The following is a 26,043-nucleotide window of genomic DNA, read 5'->3' on the forward strand; positions in this document are numbered from 1 at the left end:
TAATAATTTCATTATGTAGGACCGTGAACGAGTTGGAACAAGCAGCAGGAAAAAACAAAAATTCACGCACACGGCAGGGTCTAGAAGTTTTGCTTCTGTAGCTGAGGCCGAGGTATTATGAATTTATTAATTTTGCAACTATTAATGACTTTCTACTATTAAATAATATTTTTACTACTATATTGTAGGAAGTCTCGTCAGATCAAAAAGTTGGACGCCTTCCGCTTTTTGAGATTACACATAAGAAGAAAGATGGATCTCCTATGACATTCGAAGCTGGAGAATTTATGGTATATTTACTTAATAAAATTTGATTTATTATAAATATTTATAATGTTTAATTATAATGGTTTTATTCGTCGTTAGTAGTTTTAAATAATGTTAAGTTATGTTGCATTCCTTTTTATTATATATTCCGTTTCTAACTCTTTGATTGATTTATTAGGAGAAACTAAAGGAGAAGAAGGCGGAGTACGAAGCGATTTCTTCGACTGATAGTTTTGTTAATCTTGAGAACATTGATAACAGAATTATCACTAAAGTTTGGGTCCAGAAAGGTACAGTCGGGTTCGATTTCAAAGATCTGGTGTTACCCCGACCCAATATTTTGGGTCCAGCTCCCAGCAATACATGCCTTCCGGGAGTCAAGCTCAAGCTGAAGTTCATAGGTTAAGAGACCAGATAGCTCAGATGCAAGCGAGCACAGTTGAGCAAATTGCCAAGGTTCAAAGAAAATATGAAGAACTCCAGCAACAACTTAGAGCGGAGGCAGTAGAGAGAGAGGCAGCGGTAGCAGCAAGGGAGGCAGAGGTAGCAGTGATGGCAGTAGAGCAGAGCAGAGCAGAAAGTACGATGAGCTCTAGCTACAACTTCAGTAAATGATGCAGATGTTTCAGCAGTCGCAAAAGCCACCATCCTAGACATTAGTTGTAACACCCCAAACCCGGCCCAGACGTTACGGTCGAAATCGGCGTGTTGCATTGAAGTGTTTTTTGAAAACCATGTTTTCATTGAAAACCCTTCTTGATGTAAAACTTATTGAAGCGTTAAAACTCATGTTTTAATTAAAAATCTTTGAAAAGAATATTTTCGTTATAGATTAAAGTGAATGGAAGCTGTGCACCAGGTAGGAAGCCAGAAAAGAGGAGGTGAGTCTATTGGACTGCTTAAGTACCAAGCTCTTCATGGATCCAATCCTAGACATGCACATATCTATTGCCACACTTAAAGCATATTACTTGTCCACGAACAACAAATTAAGTTTAAGTCCATTTAAAATATTTATTTCCTTTGAAAACATTTACGTTGCGGAAGCTTTGCTCGGTAATCGTGATATTTTGAAAATAAGTAACTTTTATAAAGCGCACCTTAGAGCTAACCAATTTAATAACCTAAAATATTAAAAATAATAAAAAGAGCGGCCTTATTACAACTTAAACCAGAATAAAAATAATCAAAATAATAAATGCGAAACTTATTTTAAAGAAAACAGAAACTTAATCTTCGTGGCCACTCTGAATCTCGCCCAGCTCCAAGTCCACCAACTAGGGCTCACCTACAAGGATGGAAGAGAAATGAGGTGAGTTTGGAAAACTTAGTGTGTAAAGTATCCCAACCAGAGCCCAAATCGGTTCAAGCTTTACTGGGCCTTAGCCCTATTCAGAAATCAGTGTTAACTGGGCCTTAGCCCATATCAATATTAATCTGGGCCATAACCCCTTACAGTATCAGAGTATATTGGGCCTAGCCCATATCAGTATGAATCTGGGTCGTAGCCCTATTACAAGTCGAGATATATTGGGCCTTGCCCATATTAACATAGTTGGGCCCACTTCAATACAGTTGGCCCATAACAAAACAGCCTCATATGATTAATGCATGATAACCCCATCCAACCCTGCACTTACCTCCGTCCATCCCTACACTTCCTGTGGGGAATAAATCACCCACGCCATCCTTACACTTACAGTGTTAGCATCAGTTACAACACTAACTATAATCCGCAGCAAAACTGCTTATATCAGAGTATGTGGCACAGCCACCAGAACGGGTTCTTCCTCCATAACATAACCCAGATCCCATGCAACAGATATACATGTCATGGCATACAACAAACAGAATCAGAATATCTTGCATTTCAGTCAAAATTAACCCTAGGGGTATAACGGTCATTTTGCACCTAGGAGTAAAATGGTAATTTTCACACTTAGGGGTATTTTAGTAAAATTTACTATTCTAGAGTTTACACACATATTATAACCATTAACACATTAACAGAAATACTTACTGAGCATTTTTACCGAATTGGGCCTGTTAGCCCACTACCCCGTTTTCGGCCCATTAAGCCCAAATATACCAAAGTGCACAAAATTGCACACTTTGCACTCTTACCACTTATGGTTACCAAAATTAACAAACAAACCCCCTCCCGAGCGCTCGCATGCTCGCAAGTTCACGAATACCGACTTTTCGACATTTCAGCTTTTCGGCTTTTGCTGATCTAGTTTATGAGCGGGTGTCGTTTACACACCTGTTTGCGATGAAACATTGACGAGTTCCACACACGAACTACCTACAATCAATTACTAATACGTTAACTATGAATCCATAGCAACTTATCTGCAAAACTCCTTACTAAAAATCGACCATTAACACTTTAAGCACTAGTGTTCTTACCTTTGCCGAAAAAATGGACTAGATCTAATTTGGTTGTTCCAAATATCCAAGCCCTCGATTAGTAGCCTTTAATCCACACTATAGGAAAACAAATCAGATATCACCACTAAACCCTTTGAGTACAATCAACAGGCACCTTTTGTATATAGGGGTTTTTCGGCTTTTACCTTAATTCATGAATAACGAAAGAAAGATTCGAGCGTTTACCTATATCGTTATGACGCTACTCCCAATCGATTGTAGATCCAACCACCGCACAAGGAGGGAAAATACTCAACCAAGGGTTTGGCCTTTGCAGTACCTCAAAGTAGTAAAATTTCGGTTTTGGAAGACAAGATACGAGGTTTGGCTTCAATGGAAATTCGGCTAACCAGTTTTGTTGAGGATTTATGAGAGAAAAGAAGAAGAAGAATATGAAGGATTTAGGTTCGGCAAAAAGATAGGATGAGAATCGGTAAGAGGAGAAAGAAAAGAGAAGAGGGGAAGAGATGAGAGAAGGAAAGAAAAGAATAGAAAATAGGAGAAGAAAAAAAAAGAATCTAAAATATACGGCATTTAATATAGCTATGGCCGAAAGAGTGCCTTTCGGCATAGTAATTCTTTTTAAATTCCAATTCCCTAATTTGCTCCTTGATTTTTGGCCAAATTCGAAGTTTGAATTTCATTCAAACTCCCAACCGATCAGCAGCCTTATCCACCTGCTTGCACCGCTTCAGCATGCTGCCAAGAGTCCTGATCAGACCCCAATTCCTTCCCCACGCATGCAGCAAAAATCCAAACCTTGCGTGCGCGAACTGCAGCTCAAACCCTAGACCTCCGTTCACCTTACGCCCACGCCCATGCTACTGATCACTGCACCATGCTTCCCGCGTATGGACTCAAACCTGCACCCTCTCCATATGCCCAGCACGCTGCTACCACTGAGCCACAGACGCTTCTTGTGACATGGCTCGGTCGCAATTATTCTTAAACCTTAATTTAGTGTGATCTGGCTTCTTAAAATAAAAAACAAGCCTTTGCGTGTGCCAACCCTCGAACCTAGGCACTATACCACACTTCCAATGCCTCTACCACTGGGTCGAGCTTTCCTTTTGTGTTACTTTTTAACCCCAACTTTATATAACACTTTCCTGCGTCGTTCCCTGATATAAAGAAAAATAAAACTCTTTTGCACATGTTGGGAGTCAAACCCCAACTCTCCTTCCCATTACGTAGCATGCTTAGCCACTAGGCCAGGTGCTCCTTTATGTTAAAACTCAGCCCAAATTATTAATAAGGCCTACTGCCCAAATTCCCTAAGGTAGCATAAAATTAAAATTTCTCTAGAGTCTTAAATCGAACCCAAGCCTTTTCCCACACAATAAATCCATCGTAATTTATTTAATTACTAGACTAAACATACTAAATAATAATAATAATAATTCATAAACATATAAAAATTTCAAATACCAATAATACAGCAAATAATAATTTTCATAAAAATTTTCAAACACACATACAGTAATATTTTTCTAATAACAATTTTATCTCATAATACTAATTAAAATTTCATAAAAATTTAAAATATCCGTAATAATATAGTAAAAATTTTCTAGTAGTAATTCAAAATTTTTTTTCTTAAACGGTAATATTTAAAACTTCCTAATTTTTCAGGTTTCCTTCTATCCAAATCCCAAACTCAAAGCCCAACTCTTTTAGGCCCCAAAAATCGGGGTGTTACATTAGTTTTCTCCTCGTAAGAATATTTTTAACATTGTCACATTTAACATTATTGTAAGAATATTATTTAATTTATTAATTATATTATAGATCTTTCGTTGAATTTGAAGTATCATTTAGATTTAATGTTTTTGATTGTATTTTTTATGCTACATTTGCTATTTTTGGTTGGATTTCATTCTATATTTGCTATTTTTGGTTGGATTTAATACAGAAAGGGTTGGAAATTGGTGAAAAATGAACGTTTCAAATCTGCCAAAATTAGCGGTATTTGTGAAAAAAGCACCGCTAAAAGTCTTGATCTTTTGTAGCTTTTTTTCAAATAAACACCTCTAAAAGTCTTGATCATTTGTAGCTTTTTTTCAGATAAACGCCGTAAAATTTAGCGGCGATCACTATAGTGGTGTTTTTCGCGGCACTTGGGAAAATGCCACTAAAAGTCTGTTTTGATGCAGTGTCTTTTTCTCTCTCATTTCTTTTCTATTATTCCTTTTCTCTTCCTCAATTTTCTTTATCTTAACTTTCGGAGTATATCAAAGAGAAGATGCAGCCAAATCAGTTGAAGAAGGTTAGTTTCTTCTTCTTCTTCTTCATCATCTTCTTCTTTTTTGTTTAAGATTTATTACTACTTCTTTTTTAACTTCAAAGTTTAGATTTTTAGGAATTATAGGATCTGGGTTTTGTGTATCAAAGTGTAAAAGTTTTAACCTTTTGATTTCTTTGAACGTGGTTTGAAGATAAAACTTTCAAGGTTGTTCTTTATTGATGTTTTCTTGTAGGAAAATTGATGTGGCTTAGGTGCTATGATTTCAAGCTAATAAACCTGTTTAGATTTTATTAAAAAATTGAATTAATATTTTTTTATCAAATAATTGGAGAAGGCAGGGTTTTGGTTAAAATTTTATAATTAAAAGACCAAAAAAAAAAGGTTAGAAGGTGTCATGTAAGGTGATAAGTTGAGATTTTGAAGTTTAGGTTAGATTCTTTTTAACCAAATTGAATTTGTTAAGTTTTGGCTTTAATTTTCACTGAGATTGAAGAGGACTAATTTTGGAACTGAATAGAGGAAATATAAAACTTAATTCACACACTTGTTTATTAAAGAAATCAATATCGATAAAGGAAGAAAAATGAAGCTCGGTTTGTGCTTCAATTTCAGGTTTCAAAATCAACTTGAAGCTGGAATTAACTTTAAAATAAGTGGTGGCCATTAATCCGCTGGGTTGCTTCAATCATGCTAGTGCTTAATGTTGAAAATGTTTCTTGACGAATGAAGATTATTTGTTGCGCGGAAGCGTGTGAAAGAGTAAAATTATTGTACTAAAAAATCACACTAAGTTCAATTCCCAGGAAAGAGAGGTGGATCACGAGGATCACTTAAGTACCAAGTCTTTCCTAGCCAGAATATCCCTCTATCGTAATTTAATAGCACAATAAATCACTACAATCAAATTCACAAAATATGAACAATAAATAGTAAAGAACACCAGAATTTTAACGAGGTTCGGCAAATCTTGCCTACGTCCTCGGGCACTACCAAATATATTTCACTCCAAAAATACAAGTGAAACTTTACAAATAGGGAGAGAGAACAATGCCTTAAGTAGAGAATGGCAAATGTGGGATGATGAGAATGAGCAATGGTTGGCCTATTTATAGTTGAGATTCAAGGGCCACCTTGCAAAGTCACTATTCACTTAGGGACCAAAAATTGCTATTTTCCCATGCCCAACACTAAATAAATATTTGGTGCCCATAACTTTGACCTTTCCAAAGTATGGGTAGGTATGGGAAAGGTATGGGCAAGGTATGGGGTATGGGTATATTCTAATAATCTCCACCTTGAAGATTTGATTAGGATAATCTTATCTTCACACAATTCTTTCTGCTTTTGACAACAATACTTGATAGTGCCTTCTTCAACTGTTAAACTTGCAGGATATTAATCAAGTTCAAACAATGTTCGAACTTGGTTGCTGTTACCACCTTGGTCATCATATCTGCGGGATTATCTGCAGTCTTGATCTTCTGAAGACAAATTTTCCCCTCTTCAATAATTTCCCGCACAAAATGGAATCGTACGTCGATATGTTTTGTACGTGCATGATAGACTTGATTCTTTGCTAAATGAATAGCACTTTGACTATCACAATACACGTTAATATGCTCCTGAACCAACCCCAAGGTTTTAGCCATACCTTGTAACCAAACAGCCTCCTTTACAGCCTCTGTTACAGCCATGTACTCGGCTTCTGTGGTTGACAATGCAACTGTAGACTGTAGTGTAGACTTCCAACTTATTGGTCCTCCAGCAAGTGTAAACACATAACCGGTGGTTGATCTTCGCTTGTCCAAATCACAGGCATAGTCAGAATCAACGTACCCAATAACACCTTTACCAAGTGTATTATCCTGCTTGAACAGTAATCCAACATCCACGGTCTTCTGAATATACCATAGAATCCATTTCACAGCTTGCCAATGTCCTTTTCCAGGATTATGCATATACCTGCTCACTATACTAACTGCCTGTGAAATGTCGGGTCTTGTACACACCATTGCATACATCAAGCTACCCACTGCATTAGAATACGGAACTTGCAACATGTATTCTTGTTCCGTATTCGTCGAAGGAGATAGTTATGCAGAAAGCTTGAAATGAGAAGCCAACGGGGTACTTACAGGTTTGGTCTGCTCGTTCATACCAAACTGCTGTAGTACTTTCTTCAAATACTGCTTCTGAGACAAGCTAACTCTGCCATGAGCTCTATCTCTACATATTTCCATGCCGAGAATCTTTTTAGCTTCTCCTAGATCTTTCATCTCAAACTCGAGATTGAGTTGAGTCTTCAATCTTTCAATCTCAACTTTGCTCTTAGATGCTATTAGCATATCATCAACATATAAGAGCAAGTATATGAAAGTTCCTTCTTGTAGCTTCTGAAAATACACGCAATGATCAAATTTACTTCTTGTGTACCTTTGCCCTTTCATGAACTGATCAAATCGCTTGTACCACTGCCTCGGAGATTGCTTCAATCCATAAAGCGACTTTGTCAGTTTGCAAATCCAATTTTCTTTTCCAGCAACCTTGAATCCATCTGGCTGAGTCATATAGATTTCCTCTTCCAAATCACCGTGTAAAAACGCGGTCTTCACATCAAGCTGAACTAGTTCAAGGTCATATTGCGCAACCAAGGCTAGCAAAATCCGAATAGACGAATGCTTCACAACTGGAGAAAACACTTCATTGTAGTCTATTCCTTCTTTCTGAGCGTAACCCTTTGCTACCAATCTAGCCTTGTATCGAATTTCATTTTTACCAGGAAATCCTTCCTTCTTTGCATATACCCATTTGCATCCAATTGCCTTCTTTCCCTTGGGCAGTCTCACCAACTCCTAAGTCCTATTTTTATGAAGAGACTGCATTTCTTCATTCATAGCTTGCTTCCACTTTACACCATCAGAGTTACTTATTGCTTCTGTGTAAGTGGAAGGAACATCATCATCTGCAATTGGAAGTGCATAGGCCACCATATCGTCAAAGCGAGCAGGCTTACGAATCTCTCTTCTTGGCCTCCTATATGCAATTGAATCTTGTTGCTGTAGAAGTTCTTGGGTCGAAACTTCTTCATCATTTGTTCTTTCAATATTAGCTGGATCATCATTAACCTTTTCAAACTCCACCTGCTGCAAAGTACTACTGGTTTTGTCATCCTTTTGTGAATCCTCGTTCTTCATCATGGTTGATTCATCAAAAGTTACATCTCTACTGAAAACAATCTTCCTTGTATCAGGACACCAGAGACGGTATCCTTTTACACCACCAGTTATACCCATGAATAATGCTTTCTTTGCTCTTGGGTCTAACTTAGATTCTTTTACATGATAATATGCAGTGGAACCAAAAACATGTAAAGAATCATAATCAGTAGCAGGTTTACCAGTCCACATCTCCATCGGAGTTTTTCCATTTATTGTAGCTGATGGCAATCGGTTAATTAGATGGCACGCATATGTAACTGCCTCAGCCCAAAATTCCTTGCCCAATCCAGCATTGGACAACATACATCGAACTTTCTCCAGTATAGTCCGATTCATGCGTTCTGCCACCCCATTCTGCTGTGGTGTATCTCGAACAGTGAAGTGTCGCACAATGCCCTCATCTTGACATACTTGTAGAAATGGATCATTTTTGTACTCAGTACCATTATCTGATCGAAGTCGTTTGACCTTTCGACCTGTCTGAGTCTCCACCATCTTCTTCCACTTCAGAAATGCATCCAAAACTTCACTTTTTCTTTTCATTAGATACACCCATACTTTTCTTGAATAATCATCAAGAAAAGTGACAAAATAGTGCATACCTCCCAAAGAAGCCACTTTGGTAGGTCCCCACACATCACTGTGAACGTAGTCCAGAATTCCTTTCGTATTGTGAATTGCTGGACCAAATTTTACTCTCTTCTGCTTGCCCAGAACACAATGTTCACAGAATTTCATTTTGCAAGAATTTGCACCTTTCAATAAGCCTTGCTTCACCAATGTCTGCAAAGCTTTTTCACCAGCATGTCCCAATCGCATATGCCATAACCTGGTAGCCTCTGAATCTGCATCTTTCGCAGAAGCTGTTGATGTTGATCCAATAACTGTACTTCCATTTAAATAGTACAAGTTATTTCTTCTAGTGCCTTTCATCACCGTCAATACCCCAGCTACTACCTTTAGTAATCCATCTCTCAAAGTGATTGTGAGCCCTTTAGATTCTAGGGCCCCTGATGAGATGAGATTTTTCTTCAAGCTGGGTACATAGCGAACATCTGTCAGAACTTGGATTGAGCCGTCATGGTTCTTCAATTTGATTGTACCTACACCCATTGTCTTACAGGCACTATCATTGCCCATAAAAACAACTCCACCTTCTAGTTCTTCAAGACTAGAAAACCAGTCCTTATTAGGACACATATGGTAAGTACATCCCGAATCCAATATCCACTCATCCGTTTGACATGCCATTGCCATGCCAACCAAGCTAAAGTCTGACTCCTCATCATGCTCCGCTACACATGCATTAGAAATAGACTTGCCCTTTTGTAACTTAGGACAATTCTTTTTCCAATGCCCTTTCTCACGACAAAAGGCACATTCATCTTTGGCGGGTCTCCCTTTGGACTTTCCCCTTCTACCAGATTTGCTGCTGTGTGAACGACCTCTTATTGTTAAGACTTCTGCTGTTGTATCTCTGTGATCTCTTTTATCTTTCTTTCGAGTCTCAGATCTATACAACGCACTACAGACTGCATCAAATGTGATCGTGTCCTTCCCATGAAGCAATGTGGTGGTAAGATGATCATATTCATCAGGAAGGGAATTCAACAACAATAATGCATTGTCTTCATCTTCAAATTTCTCATCCAAATTTAGCAAGTCTGCTAAAATTTTATTGAATGAGTTCACATGGTCATTCATCGACATACCGGGTGCATACGTGAATCGATAAAGTTTCTTTTTCATATAAAGCCTATTTTCAAGACTTTTCGTTAGAAACTTTTCTTCCAATGTATCCCACAGCTTCTTCGCTGATGTCTCCCTCATGACGGAGTACTTCTGCTCTTTGTCCAAACATAGGCGGATTGTACCACACGCCTGTCTATTGATCTTGGCCCACTCCTTGTCATCCATCTTGTCAGGTTTTTCTTCAAGGGCTATATCCAGCTCTTGCTGACATAAGACATCCAGGATCTCACATTGCCACATACCAAAATTATTGGTACCGTCAAATTTCTCTACTTCAAATTTTGCATTTGTCACAGTAGTCCTTGCTGATGACGATGCTGCTGCCATTTTTCTCCTCAATCCCAACTACTGTATACGTGAACAGTACCGTATACGTGAATAGTGCCGTATACGTGAATAGTACCGTAAACGGTCGTATTCTCCAAGTACGAATCTGGCTCTGATACCAATTGTTGCGCGGAAGCGTGTGAAAGAGTAAAATTATTGTACTAAAAAATCACACTAAGTTCAATTCCCAGGAAAGAGAGGTGGATCACGAGGATCACTTAAGTACCAAGTCTTTCCTAGCCAGAATATCCCTCTATCGTAATTTAATAGCACAATAAATCACTACAATCAAATTCACAAAATATGAACAATAAATAGTAAAGAACACCAGAATTTTAACGAGGTTCGGCAAATCTTGCCTACGTCCTCGGGCACTACCAAATATATTTCACTCCAAAAATACAAGTGAACCTTTACAAATAGGGAGAGAGAACAATGCCTTAAGTAGAGAATGGCAAATGTGAGATGATGAGAATGAGCAATGGTTGGCCTATTTATAGTTGAGATTCAAGGGCCACCTTGCAAAGTCACTATTCACTTAGGGACCAAAAATTGCTATTTTCCCATGCCCAACACTAAATAAATATTTGGTGCCCATAACTTTGACCTTTCCAAAGTATGGGTAGGTATGGGAAAGGTATGGGCAAGGTATGGGGTATGGGTATATTCTAATATTATTCTATTTGTACTGTTTTTGGTTCCTTTATGTATGTTCACACTTTTTCATAGCATGATAAAGATGGCTACTAATATTTTTGGATTTCTTTCTATATTGCTTTCTTTATCGAAAGTGGTATTGGTTTCCTCTTTAGTTATATGGAGAGCATTCCAATAAATGAATCGATTTCAATAGATTCTGTGTTTGATTTTTGACTAATAGAAATTGCCAGGCTAAGTGCAACATCTAGAACCTAATTCTGTTTCCTCAAAGCAATGACTTTTGGATGTATATATTTAAATTTTTTTGTTTTGCATCTTTAAAGGCTATTAAAGCTGTTTTTGGCTTTATTCAAGCACCTTCAGGTTTATCGTATCCAGTTAATCCAAGACAAGACTTCCAGGTTTGATTGTTCAAGCAATCGTATTAAGGAACTTCCATCCTCACTTGGAAACTGCTCAGATTTATCAGGTCTAAAGGTTTTGTATTTTCTCTTTATCTGTCTCCGTCATTATTATTTATCTTTTTAATGCCCTTCAAGAATATGCTTTCCGGATTTGACTTCTGCCACTTTTTGCTTCACCTATAGAAACACCTTGATCTTTGAACACAGTTACTGCCCCCAACAATAATGTTTAAGTTCTGTTACAAAGCCACAAGTAGTTTTGGTGTATGTCCTCTGCATTTCCTTGGATATAATATCTTCTTGTTAAATTTATCATTGTTGGTTAGTTTCAATCTCAAACGTGCGCATCATTTGTATTTTAAAGCCATATCCCCAACTTCTGTTACGAATGGATGCTAGAGTTATTTTCAAAGAAGGTTTTCTTGCTATTTTAAATTGTCCTTTCCAACCATTTTCATGTTGTAAAGTGTAAATATATTTACCTTTGCTTATTTGGTTGTCATTTGACAATTAGGTTCTAGAGGTCGGCTAACCTGATAACTAAGAAATCCAGTTGATGGTGTGCTAAAATCTTCTTGACATAAAACTACGAGTTTCATCTTGTTTTATTTAATATTATATATGATCCATAAAAGGCTTTTTTTTTTCTTTCTCGTTATGGCAGGTATCGAATAATTTGATAACAAGCTTGCCTGAAGATCTTACAAACTTTTCGAAATTGACAAAACTAGATGTGGAGGTATTTAAAGACAATTATTTTGTACAATGTGACTGCTTTGGAGAGTCTTGTTGGAAGTTGCTGTTGTAATTTTTTTTCTTTTTTTGATTATGGGGTTGCTGTTGTAATTAATTATCATTAATGATGTATTTCAGAGCCTAATTTATGCATTATGTTCTAATTGTGTCAGGGGAGCAAGTTAACAGCTTAATCTGAGAATTTGTTTGCATCATGTACAATGCTTACAGAACTCAATGCACGTAATTTTTCATTGTGATATGACTTTTCTAGTTTATATTAGTTGTGTTTAAATCTCCAATTGTAAAAGAAATTTTGGACATCCCTGCAGCAAAGAACTTGCTGAGTGGTATACCAGAGAACATTGGATGCCTTACACGTCTCATCCATCTTGATCTTCACAAGAACAGTGAGTGAAATACAGAGTTATGCTAGAAATCATCCTTTTGTACTGCATGATAAGTCATTCTGGTACTGTATGATGCAAGAATTTCAACAATCCCACCATCAATATATGGTTGCTCTTCTCAAATTTTCAGGAATAATGCACTGTCAATTTTAACCTAGGAATTAGGTGCCCTTTCTCGTTTAGGGACTTTGGATCTTCTCTCAAACCAGGTACCTATTTCAGTCTCTTTTGCCAAATCATTGTATTTGAGCTCACCATAGGTTATACTGCTGGATTAGTGACCTGATTCTGTGACAGTTATGGTTTAATAGGAAAACTGTAATGAGTTGAATGTACATGAAAATGGTCTATTTTTAGCCAAACTTGATTTATTTTCAGTATATGGCTTTACATAGTTGACTCTAGTTCATCCTACTGATTGAAATAATAGGGAATTACTATAGGTTAAATGCCAACTTTGGCCTCTGTCCAAATGCTGGACTTTCAGCATTTAATTTCCCTGTTTAAAGATGTTTTAAACTTGATAAAAATGTAACAATTGCATATGTTATTTAATTAATTAAATAAATGATATTGAGTTCTTTACCTTTTCTTCCTTGGTTGTTTTGTTGCATCTTTATGCTGGTATGAGTGATGGAATTAAGTGAAATTTTAGTGAAATTTCTAGTTTTCCAAATAATAATTAAAGATCATCCAAGTGATCAGGAAATTAAAATGATCTAAACAATGTGAAACTAAATTGTTAAATGTTAACCAATGATGTCCAAATGGATATGAATTTGTGATGTTAATAAGCTGAAAATTTAAGTGTTAAATGCTGCAATTTATGGTGTCTAAAAGTTGTGATTTATGATATTCGAATGATGTATTTTAAGTTGTTTGAATGTGTTAAAGAGTTGATTTAATATAATGCCTAATGGTTGTTTATTGTTGTTCAAAGCATGATGAAATAAACATGTTTGGCGTGGTTTAATACATGCCTTGCTGACCTGTAAGTTTGTCCAAAACAAGACAAAATTTAGTCGTCTTTAAGATGTTCGAATGTGGTTGTTCGAATGGTTCTTCAAATTTTCCAAATTTGTCTTTAAGGTGCTCGAAAATTCCATATTAATGTTGTCCATATATGATTTTGAATGCTGGAAATTTGCAACATTTAATTTCTTGCTTGAAGTTGATTAAACCATGCTGTAAATGCAAAACATGTATATTTTGTTCACATGCTAAATTAACCGTTAGTGAGCTTAAAATTGATCTATTCGAATGTGTTAAATTCATTGTTCAATGTGATGTTATTTATGCTAATGTATTGAGTATATTAAGCTGTGCAATTTGATGTTATATGTGGCGTTAATGTTGACTTGTTAATTGCATCTTTTATTATTAATCTGATTTAGGGTTCTGAATTTAGAACCTTATCTTAGATAAGCTATCTACTTTCATGATAACTGGAATCTGATTCTGTTTTTTTGGTTGGTTCTTGCCTTCATATGTCATTCATTAACTTTTGTTTCTTTTTTCTCAAAACTGGTATGTCATTCTTTTGCCTTATTATGCTGGGCCTACAAGTTATTCAAGCACTTAACTACAATCCTGGTGATTATCAGACAGCTGGAGGTTACCCAAGCAGCAGTTACACTCGTCAGACTACCACATGGAATGGGAGCAATTCTGTAAATTATACTACTCAGCAGTATTCAAAGTACACTCAAGATTCAAGAGGGGCTTATGCCGCTGGAACAGAAATGGATTTGTATAGAAACTGTTATCAAAGTAATGCTAAAGGATTTGCTTAAACGGGTAAAGGGATAGGAATGGATTTTTATATAAACTGTTGTCAAAGTAATGCTTGTTGTGCATGTTGTGATAATAGTCCTGATTCTATTGCATGCTTCCCTTTGATATTTGCTCTTTTTATAATATTTTAATTTTTTTTTTACTTTTCATGACCTTTAGCGGCAATTGTGGAGAAAGCGCTGCTAAAGTCATGTTCTTTAGCGGCACAGGTTATGTTCTATGAGAAAAGCGTCGTTAAATGTCATGCTTTTTAGCGGCGTTTATGGTAAAAGTGTCGTTAAAGGTTATGCTTTTTAGCAGCGTTTATGGGAAAAGTGCCGCTAAATTTCATGTTCTATAGTGGTATTTTTTCATATAAACGTCGCAAAATTTAGTGGCATTAGCTATAGCGGCATTTTTTGCGACGCTTAACAAAACGACACAAATTGTTTTAAGCGTCGCTATAGGCCCAAAAAAACGCTACTAAAAACCTATTTTATTGTAGTGGTTATATGCCATGGGAAGGTTACAATTTTGAGGATGCGGTACTCATTAGCGAGCATCTAGTATATGAAGATATTTATACTTCTTTTCATATACGAAAATATGAAATTCAGACTCATGTGACAAGCCAATGTCCTAAAGGAATCACTAACGAAATACCGTACCTAGAAGCCTATTTACTCCACAATTTAGACAAAATGGAATTGTGATGCTGGGATCTTGGGTGGAGACAAGCGATATTTTAGTAGGTAAATTAACGCCTTAAGTGGTGAAAAATTCATCGTATGCTCCAGAAGATAGAAGATAGATTATTACGCCTCAGGTATCCACTTCAAAGGAAACTTGTCTAAAATTACCTATAGGTGGGAGGGGTCGAGTCATCGATGTAAGATGGGTCCAGAAAAAAGGGGTTCTTGTTATAATCCGAAAACGATTCGTGTCTATATTTCACAGAAACTCGAAATCAAAGTAGCCGTTAAAGTAGCCGAAAGGCGTAGAAATAAATGGATCATTTCAAAAATTTTACCTAGACAATATATGCCTTATTTGCAAGATGGAAGACCTATTGATATGGTCTTCAACCCATTAGAAGTTCACGAATGAATGTAGGACAACTATTTGAATGCTAGCTTGTTTTTCTTTCTTTTTTTTTTGAGTCTGAAGTTCAATTCCTCTCTCACTTACATTTATGTTTTGTTTTTTATTTCATTTTGTTTTAAGCTTTTTATATTTTTAATTAATATTTTTAACATATTAGCTCCTTTAATTAAATGATTAAATAATAATAATTTCATCCTTACGACTCAAGTTCAATTCTCATTTTCTAAACACATTTATAATTTTTATTTCATATTATTTCAATTTTTTTATTTTTAATTAATAAATATATTATTTTCAAAATTTTTATTTTTATAAATAACTCTTTTATGCATAAAATCAAATAATAAATATGAATATTATTATTTTTAATAAATATAATTTTTATATGTGTAATATTTATTTTTCAATCCATATCATGAGTGTAGTAAATTTTAGTATTATATATTATTGTATGTATATTTAAAATATTTCACATATAAAAATATTTGAAATACTATACTCAAAATGTAGATGAAAAAATAATGATATTTGAAATATTTTATATATGAAAATAATAATTATATTTGAAATAATTACTTCATTTTATAATATTAAAAATCATCATACCCACAATATATGTGTAGAAAATAAATATTTGACATATAAATATTATATATAAAAAAATTAGTTGATGTTTATATTATATATAAAGGAGTTATTAATTTCAAATTTTTTTAACATAATGATATATGTAAAATATATTTTTATTATATAATTACATATTTATTATTTAATTTTATTAATAAAGGAGTTATTAATAAAAAATTTTAATTAAAAATAAAAAAATTGAAAACAATATATTTATTAATTAAAAAGGCTTAAAATGATATGAAATAAAAATTACAAATGTGTTTATAAAAGGGGAATTAAATTTGGTTCTCAAAGATGAAATCATTATTAAAAATATAAAAGTCTTAAAATAAAATGAAATAAAAAATACAAACGTGAGTGAGAGAAGAATTGAACATGAGATTTAAGGATAAAACCATTAATATTTAAACATCTAACCAAAGAAAATAATTATATTAAAAAAGTCAAAAAATACAACTTAAAGAAAAAGCAGGTCCAGTTGAGCCTATTTTTTCAAGTTTTTTACTAATATAATACAAAAAAAAACCAAAATAATACAAACCAAAAATTATGTACCAAAATGGTACATGCAGGGTGGTGCTGCCTCTGGCAGAGGCGTGATCACCCTGCCTCTACCAATTACTGTTAAAAAAACAATGCAGTTAAAAAAAACAAAAAAAAGCTGCAACAAAAAAAACAAAAAATGATATGATAGCACAAGTGAACGGCCTACCACAGGCAACACCGATGGTGGAGGTAGCAGAGGCGGCACCAGGATGGGACATGGCAAAAGAAGAAGGAGAAAGAGGCAGCATTGGTGAGGGGAAAAAGAAAGAAAAAGAAAAGGAAAAGGAGGAGGGAAGGAAAAAGAAAGAAAAAGAAGAAAAAAAAAAGGTAAATTTTTTCCTTTATAAATTAAGTAACTAATATTAATTTAAGGAAATTATTTATTTTAGTTATTATTATTGTTATTGTTGTTGATTTGATTTAATTCAGATTTAATTTTTAAATTTATTTTTTTGCAATGTATTATTTAATTAAAAAGAAATATTAAGGTATGTTTGTATTTATTTTATATTTTCATTTATTCATAATTTATTTTTAATTTTTATTGAAGTAAAAAAACCTATGTATGTTATGTACAAAGAATGTTTTATTATTATTTTATGTAATTTATTTGTTAAATGTGTTTTAGGTTGATTAGATATATTTTTTATGAAATTTATTTGGCATGTTATATTCTGATTATATTTTTTTTATTTTTTATGTGATGGGTTTTTTTACAAAAATAGTATAAAAAATAAAATACTAAAAAAATATCTTAATGAAAAAAAAAGTACGAAAAAAATAATTTTTTGGGGGAAAGTGGTGTTGACGGGTTTTTTTACTAAAATAATATAAAAATAAAATATGAAAATAGTATATTTTAAAAAATAAAATCCTAAAATAAAAAATACAAACAAAGGGCCAAAATCAAGATTTTTTACTAAATTAATATAAAAAAACTAAAATAATAAATTTGAAATATTATGTACTAAAATAATATAAAAATAAAATAAAAAATAATTATTTTAAAAAATAAAATCTGAAAATAAAAAAATACAAATAAAACAAAGGGCCAAAATCAGGGTTTTTTACTAAATTAATATAAAAAAACTAAAATAATACATTTGAAACATTATGTACTAAAATAATATAAAAATAAAATACGAAAATAGCATATTTAAAAAAAATAAAATCCAAAAATAAAAAAAATACCAACAAATGGCCAAAATCACCGAAAAAAAAGAATATTGCAATATAACCCCTCCTTGTTTTCCCATCTTTTTTATTTCCCAAGAAATTTAATTACATATTATAGTATATTTTAAAATAATATTGAACTACTTATCATGTTTTTTAATTATTATTGCATCACTCACATTAATATTATTAAATAAAAATTAATTTAAAATATATTGAACTACATGACGGGTATATTATATATATTATATTTTAAACCAAAGTATTTTACTTTTTATCATTTTGAAATAATAATAAAAATATTTGTATTTGAGTTGGATATATTTAATTTTTTAATGTAGTATAGCAAAAAATATGTTGTTGAAAAAACTGTTTGGTATTTTTTTGTAATTAAAAGCAATATATAAAATTTAGTTATTTTGATAAATATTTAAAATCCATCAAACGTTGAAATTAATAACCGAAATTTATTTTGAAATTGCAGGCATTGCAATGGCATCATTGATTATGAAATATCCTCACATATCTGACACAGTTAATAATATGGTAATATATTGTTATTTGTTAATCACAGGTTCCATTAAAAAAAGATCTACGTAATTTACTAAAATAAATTATGTTATTATAACTATTTTCAGTAATTTAACATTGTCAGGGCCCGTACCGTGCATTAAAGGGTCAGGTGAATAGTTTAGGATATTCCCCGAATACACGACTGATGCCTTACTTGGAGCTAGCTGGATTCGGGCCAGCAGCATTGATCTTGACGTTTGATTTGCGGTACGATTTAATATCCGCATTGGTCGAGCGTTAGCGCCCAGAGACCCACACTTTTCATTTGCCGTGTGGGGAGTGCACTGTCACTCTGGAGGATGTTGCATAGCTGAGCTGACTGCAGTTTGTTCTAGCCTACTAGAAGCCTCACCCAGCGATGATAAGTCCAATTTTCGGGTTTGAAATTTATATGGCTGAAAGCCAATTTTGAGCATTTATCAGTTAATGCCACTGAAGAAGAGTTGATGTGCGCAGCTCGAGCGTACATTATGTATATTATAGGGGGTGTATTGATGCCCGATGCAAACAACAATAGGGTTCATCTCCAGTACTTACCTCTATTAGCTTATTTGCGTAATGTTCGCTCGTATAGTTGGGGTTCCGCAATTCTGGCTATATTGTATCGTGAACTTTGTCGGAAGACAAAGCCTGATGCCGTAGACATAGGCGGATGCCTTGTATTGCTGCAATCATGGGCTATTTATCAGATGTCATTCTTGGCATCGGTTAGTCACCAACCATACGTATTTCCACTAGTTAACAGGTGATAAATTTAACTTGTTATTAATTGACAATTTTTTTATAATGATACTATTCTAGCAATACTATATTTACTTGAAATTTGTTTTCGTAGATGAAGTATTTATCCGAGTATCGAGAGGTCGTACACTGTCCCAATATATCGTCTGATGATTGAACAATATGCCGGGGAAGGGGTAAGCTATTCCAATATTCATGACATGTAATTACTTTGTATATCTTACTCGAATCATGTTAAATTTTAACCATGGTATTAATCGTGTAGTTTATATGGATGCCATATAGTAGACCAGAAATTGCAGCTATTATACCCTCGTCTGCCTACATTCATTCTCAATTATAGTACACTAACACACCAATTATCAATTTCAATGTAGTCAAGTGGTACCACGGGGATCGAGTACTACGACAGTTTGGTTGCATCCAGTATATCCCGAATCCGCCAATAGGGGTGGGGAAGGTTCACGGCATCAACAAGAAAGGAAAACATGGAAGTCATTAGGGGGTTATGCACCGAAAATATATTGCGGTATAGGATAATCGGATAGCTCGAATGCCTCAGATGGATATGTTTTCGATTTGCAACCATCGTTAGAGTACATACAATTGTACTCTAGTATGGGAAAGTCATATTTACTTGGTGGGCAGTTGATTGTAGTCCCCCGTACGTGTAGCAGCCTAGGGCATACGAGTCAGTGGCAGATATAGAGGCCGAGCTAGAGCCAAATCCTGAGCCCGAACCAAAGCCAGAGCCCTAGCCACAACCGGAGGCCGAGCCCGAGCGATCACATTCACATTCGGCTGATAGTTTTTATCATTCGGATTTGTCGGGCAATGACTATTTACCTGGCTTGTTAGAGGGCAGATACTATTACGGGTTTGATATCTTTGGGTCTTATCCACTGCAGTACAACACTTCTCTCGGCTCGTATCCACCGTTGTACAGCACTACCCCCGCCCGTATCTACTACAGTACTCCACTCCTTCCGGCTCGTATCCACTGTAGTATAGCACTACCCATGGCCTGTATCCACTGTAGTACTCCACTCCTCCTGGGTTGTATCCACCGCAGCATGGTACTCCTCCCGGCTTAAGTTCATTGATGCTATTCGAGCCATATGATTTTTCTTCCATGTCTCTGACACCCTCACCTACTATTGAAGAGAATGTTGGTCGTCGCAATCACCCACAACGTGAGCGTCGACTTCCGCAGAAATATACCCCTAAGACCACACCATCAAACCATCAATTTTAAGGGTTTCTTGGGTTTTGATATTAAAAATTTTGTATTTTTTTGTATATATTTAATTAGATTAATTGGAATTTTAAAAATAGGAACAAAATTTGACCATAATGTAAATTAGATTAATTTAGACATTTTGAACATTAAAACACTAAAACTTGTAACCAACTTAGTCTTGCAATATAAATTAAATATATTACAACATTAATCTAATTGTAACAAATTTTGCAATATAAACTTTTTTTATATAAATTAAATATATTACAACATAAGCTCAATTCCTACCCGATCGTGACGATTGTCTAACATGATAGTTTTGCTACGGGTATTTACTCTGATTATGACCAGCTAACCTGAATAATCCATAACACTTACCATCGGATTTCTCCCTAATGTCCATTTTATTACGGATTCTGGATGATTGCGGACGACCTCTCAGATTCCTGCGTAGCCCTCTGTCTGGGACAAGCTCGAAAGTTATCAGAGACACCTCCCACGTAGACAGGTCAGGCAGGACGGGGAACTCATTTTCCCAGACACGCAACGTGTGCTCACATCATCGACAAATTTTTCAACATTAAGGTTCACTTTAGCACACGCTGCCACGACATGCGCACATAGATAATGAAGTGTTTTCAACAGCACAGAGTTGACCCCCTCCACTAAGTTTATGGTCATTTGACTATAACGAAAGCCCTCGTCAAAACTTTGAGCCTATTGCCATGGCTCCATTGTAGCCAACCACTATTTGAAAGATGTGTTCATTTGACCCTCCATGTCACTCTTAATCTCGTCATTCTTTGGCGAAAAATATGTGGCTCTAACTCGTACGTTATATATGTATTAAAAAAGATAAGTTACAGTAACTCGATAACATAAAACATTACAACTTATATTGAAAAGATAAGGTTATCCTTTACTCATTTTCACTACTTGTCTCTTCCAGTCTACATTCTTATAATCTCAATGAAAGTTAGCCGCAATGTGACGGATGCAGTAAACGGATCTCCATGGCACATCGGAACTCCTAATTGCGTCAATTAATCCTTTCCCTCTATAGGAGATGATGCGAATATTATCATTGCTAATAACATACCTCCGCAGGTTGGTGAGGAAAAATTCCCAAGATTTCATGTTCTCCTTATCTATGATGGCAAATGCTATCGGGAGCACGTTCTTATTTCTGTCTTGAACAACCGTAAGGAGTAGGATCTGTGTATATTTTCTATATAGCCAGGTCTCATCCACTTGCAAAAACGACTTGCAGTGGGGAAATGCCCGCACGCATGGATCAAACATCTAGAATATCAGATGAAAAATTCTTTTTCCTGGCTGTAGTTGGTCATCCGAGCCGTAATAAGATCGTATCTGTAACTCAATGACAGTCTTCAGTATATACTCTTGTATAGCAGCTATCTGACCCTATAGCTCGTTATACGATACATCAAAATCCCCATACAATTACTCCATTACAATCTGTTTAGCTATCCACGTTTTTTGATATGATACTCGATACTGAAATCGAGCCTACATTTTGGCAATCAGTACCAAAACTTTAATGGCCGACATGTCCATCGCCATTGGCATGATACATGTACAGATAGTTTTTGAATCAAGTTTTTATGATCTTTTGCCATACGTGTTGATGTGCATGTGTGAGGCCCAACAAATTTGTGTATCTCTTACATCTACGAATTTTGAATAAATGCAGCTCGTATCCACCTATTGCAACCTTCCGCCGACTTTCAACACTCCCCAATATATAATATCGGTTTAGACACTTTGACTTTGTAATTCACTAATATATTCATACTATACCGCTTAATAGCAAATACGTACTCTTCTTTACTTTCGAATCTCTGGCCTACGAACAACTCTTCAGGATCAGAATTTACGGCCAGCCGCTGAGTAGGAAGTATTTCAGGGTACTCTGAGAACTCAGCTACATGTGCTACGTCAGGGTCTATGAAATACATGTGTGGTCTAGGATTATTATGTATCACAATACGTCGCATCTAGTTCCCGACTAAAGACGCCTTAATGTTTCCATCGTCATTCATATCTTTATCGTTAATATCATCGGGGACATCGTCCACATCGGGATCATTATCACTATTGACCTCTTGATCACAAGGATCACTACTATCCTATCCATCATCACCAACCACATCAATATCGGGTGTAACATTAAGATCGATATCGATCCCACATATAGTCGATTCACTATCAATGTATGATATTAGAGCCACCATACACGGTTCTTGAACTCCATGTTCTTCACCATATGCAGTGAGATATTCATTTTACTGCATACCGACTAACTTAGCAAATAAGTGAATCGGTGCATTTTTGTCACTCCCATTCCTACAGTAAAGAGCGATCATTGTCTCCAAGTCCTCGTCGTCTATAAGTTCCATTTTGGTGAATTTGATGGGATCTGTCAAAACTGGAAACTTGTAGAAAAGTTTTGAGATCCTTCTCCCACAACACTGACAATTTTCGCGTTAATCCTTCCCTTCATATCATCCAACAAGACATTTCTCTTAAATTTCATTGCTATTTATTGCCGACATTCAAATATGCATCCAACGGTTGTTGTCAAGATGATTCCATCGAAATAAGCGCATACAAAAATCGATTATCCATCTTCAACACTCAATCTATTAAAAATAAACAAAATTTCTCAAAATAATTTCGAACAGCAAATAAATTACTTAAATAAAAAATTAATTACTCAATATGCAAATTTTTTCATTCATAAGCTCAGACTTTTTCAGTTCCCATTTTGTACATGAACAATATTTATCTTTACATTCAACCACTTAAATTCAGTTCTACGTTTTCTTCCATCTCCGATCCTGTATCTTCATCTGGGAAATTCTCTACAATCCAATTTATAAATTCTTAATTCTCTTCATATTCATCTTCTACAATCCAATTTGGAAATTCCTCGGGATCTTTTGGCTCTTCAATCTTTATAATGGGTATTGAATATACAAGTTCTCTTGGTAATTTCCTAACAACTAATTTATCCATCTATGGTTTGTCAAACACATTTTGCTTCCCAGTCAACTTTCGTGAACTTATACTTTGTCTTGCTATTTTCCTTGCTCCATAAGAGATTATAAACTTCGCGAAGTTTATAACTAGATTCCAATAGGTTCGTGGTATCGATGTCTTCCAAAGTTCGTTTAAAATGATTTGATGCTCCCGTTCTATTAATGTCCCTCTAAGGGTTAAGTATTGCACTTTATTCTTTCTAATTATTTCATGACCCTTCCACAACACTTTTTGCATCTTTTGATTTACGGTAATAAGGTGTTGAATAATGTCTTCTTCTGGTTTCATTCTGTAATCTTGCACTTCTCTCATCATCTTATCAACTTTCTCCCTTTTTGCTAAAGTTATTATCTCATTAGGTAATACCAAATATGTTGTCATTTCTAACAATATCTATAACAAAAATATTTTCAGTTGTTATCACTAATTAACAATTACTTTATAATAGTTTTACTAACATAAACACTTTGAAATATATTAAAAAAATTTAAAACATAACATTCACAATAAACACATAATTAATCTAAATATAAAACTTACTAAAAAATCACAATAAACAAAATAACTTTTAAAACAAAACATAAAATAACACTAAACAAACTATATAATACTAACAAAATATTTTTTTTCTTATCATAATCTATTTTATTTAAAAATAACAAAAAAGAAGATACCTTCTTTTTCTTCTCTTCTCCTTTTCTTCTTCTGTAATTTTTTTAGTGGAAAAAATTATTTTTTCTGTCTTTCTTCTCTTCTCCCTCTCTTCTTCTACAATTTTTTTTACTGGTGTGTGCCTTAGTTTGATGGCTTAAATAGAGAGTTTGGAGAAGTGGGTGCCGTCTGTGCCACGTCAGCAACTGGTGTCGCCTTTGGTACATCCTCCTTTTTTTTTAACAATTTATGTTTTTTTTAACTAATAGTTGTCAGAAAAGTAAGGTGGTTATGCCGCCTTTAGCAGGCGGCACCACCCTACATTTACCATTTTGGTACATAATTTTTAGTTTATATTATTTTAGTGTTTTATTTTATTTTTTTGTATTATATTAATAAAAAAACCCTATTTTCTCCCCCTCTACTAAAAAATACTTATTTTTAAAATTTTCAAAAAATCCATCTATTTAGTGAATAATATATTTTTACATGTATATATATATATATGACTAATTTAGCCTAAATATCCTGGGATGAAGAAAAAAAATTATCTAATTTATTTAAAACGAAAAAAAAAACATTTGCTACGCTAATAATATAAAATGCATAAAAAACGTTATAACACGTGGGAAAATATTGTCGTAGATGGGACAGTCGTGGAGGATCTGTCGTTCTTACATAACTTAGGGTTCTAAAGAGATCCCCTTCTTGGAATTTTCTCATCCATTTGTTACTCTTCCAAACACCTGCAAAATATAAAATTACTTCTCTCTCCACGCTCCACACATTCTCATCAATTTCAATAAATTAAATCTTTTATGAAATGTTTCTCTTCTTCATCTTCGATACTTCCTTTCCTTTCATCAACCTCCTCCGTCCTAGTACTTCCCAAAAACATGTCTCCGATTTCAACTCTTTCCCACCCTCTAGTCTTCAAATTCAATCTTAATTCTTCACCTAAGCTTCTTAAATCGTTTGACCCAGAGTTTTTCCTCCATCTCCGAACCCGCAAAACAAGTTCTCTTGGAGGAATTTTGACCGATAAAACTGGGGTGCGCGACTCTTCAAGAACTATGATTAAAACTTCTGTGTTAAAGGAGTCTAGGGACAGAGACGATGGTATTCAAGCGCTTGAACAAGAAGTAGAAGGTTTCATTGACGGATCAATACGGGTTCAAGGTTTCGAGTCCACTTTGAACCGTCTGGTGAGTCTATTTGTCTCTATATATTTGGATATACTTATTTGGGCATGTAATATTTTCCATGTTTACTGAGATGGAGGTTTTGGGTTTGTTGGGTGATAGAGCAAGTGGTTGGTGTCAGCTTTGTTTGGTGGGGTGATACTTTGGAGGCCTGACGCGGAGGCTTTATGGATGGCGATGGGGTCGATTGTGAATGCGGTGCTCTCAGTTGGACTGAAACGGTTGCTGAATCAGGAGCGGCCAGTGGCCGGCCTTAAGTCCGACCCTGGGATGCCATCTTCTCATGCCCAATCCATCTTCTTCACTGTCGTCTTCGCTATAGCTTCATGTGAGTAAGCCCTTGCTTTCACTTTCGCTTTAGACTGCCAAAATTGAGCGTTAGTATTTAACGTAGTTCTGTATTTGGTATTTCACAGTATTGGAATGGCTAGGAATTAATGAACTTTCGGTGGGCATTTCCGTTCTGGCTCTGGCATTTGGTTCATATCTTGTAAGTATACATCCTGAAAACTATATTAAAAAGATTAGTCTTGATTGTTTTAGCAGTAGAAAAAAGCTTTGATTTCTGAAGCTTGTGAAAATTGCATCTAATCTAATTGCTGGTTTACAGTCATGGCTTCGAGTGTCACAAAAGCTTCATACGATGAATCAAATTCTTGTGGGTGCTGTGGTAGGTTCCATTTTCTCAGTTTTATGGTACCTGTCATGGGATGCTGTTGTTTTGGAAGCATTTAACTCCTCGCTGTGGGTAAGGGTCATTGTTCTTTTGGCTTGTGCTGGATTTGGCCTAGGCTTTCTTACATATGTGATACAATATTGGCTCAAGGATGAAAGATAGACCATGTATTTGCGTTGTAATCAGTTTCATTAATACAAGTCATTTGATTCCATCTCAA

The 26,043-nt window shown here is 34.9% G+C and overlaps 1 protein-coding gene and 1 long non-coding RNA gene across 5 annotated transcripts; both read left to right on the forward strand.

Moving 5' to 3' along the window:
- The first annotated feature begins 4,789 nt into the window (after positions 1 to 4,789).
- On the forward strand, positions 4,790 to 14,349 carry LOC121211322 (uncharacterized). 4 transcript variants are annotated; one of them, XR_005906628.1, is made up of 7 exons: positions 4,790 to 4,963; positions 11,263 to 11,376; positions 11,968 to 12,042; positions 12,212 to 12,281; positions 12,371 to 12,448; positions 12,579 to 12,657; positions 14,053 to 14,349. It is a non-coding gene; the product is annotated as an uncharacterized lncRNA (long non-coding RNA). The 4 variants fall into 4 exon arrangements; XR_005906627.1 differs by having other exon boundaries at positions 11,254 to 11,376; positions 11,968 to 12,281; XR_005906626.1 differs by having other exon boundaries at positions 11,968 to 12,281; positions 14,015 to 14,349.
- A 10,228-nt stretch (positions 14,350 to 24,577) lies between these two features.
- On the forward strand, positions 24,578 to 26,043 carry LOC107890495 (lipid phosphate phosphatase epsilon 2, chloroplastic). Its single transcript, XM_016814959.2, has 4 exons — positions 24,578 to 25,150; positions 25,250 to 25,475; positions 25,564 to 25,637; positions 25,758 to 26,043. The coding sequence occupies exons 1-4, from the start codon at positions 24,764 to 24,766 to the stop codon at positions 25,983 to 25,985; spliced, it is 915 nt and encodes a 304-aa protein (XP_016670448.2). The 5' UTR covers positions 24,578 to 24,763; the 3' UTR covers positions 25,986 to 26,043.

The sequence above is a fragment of the Gossypium hirsutum genome, chromosome A12 (assembly GCF_007990345.1).
Source record: "Gossypium hirsutum isolate 1008001.06 chromosome A12, Gossypium_hirsutum_v2.1, whole genome shotgun sequence".
Classification (NCBI taxonomy): Eukaryota; Viridiplantae; Streptophyta; class Magnoliopsida; order Malvales; family Malvaceae; genus Gossypium; species Gossypium hirsutum.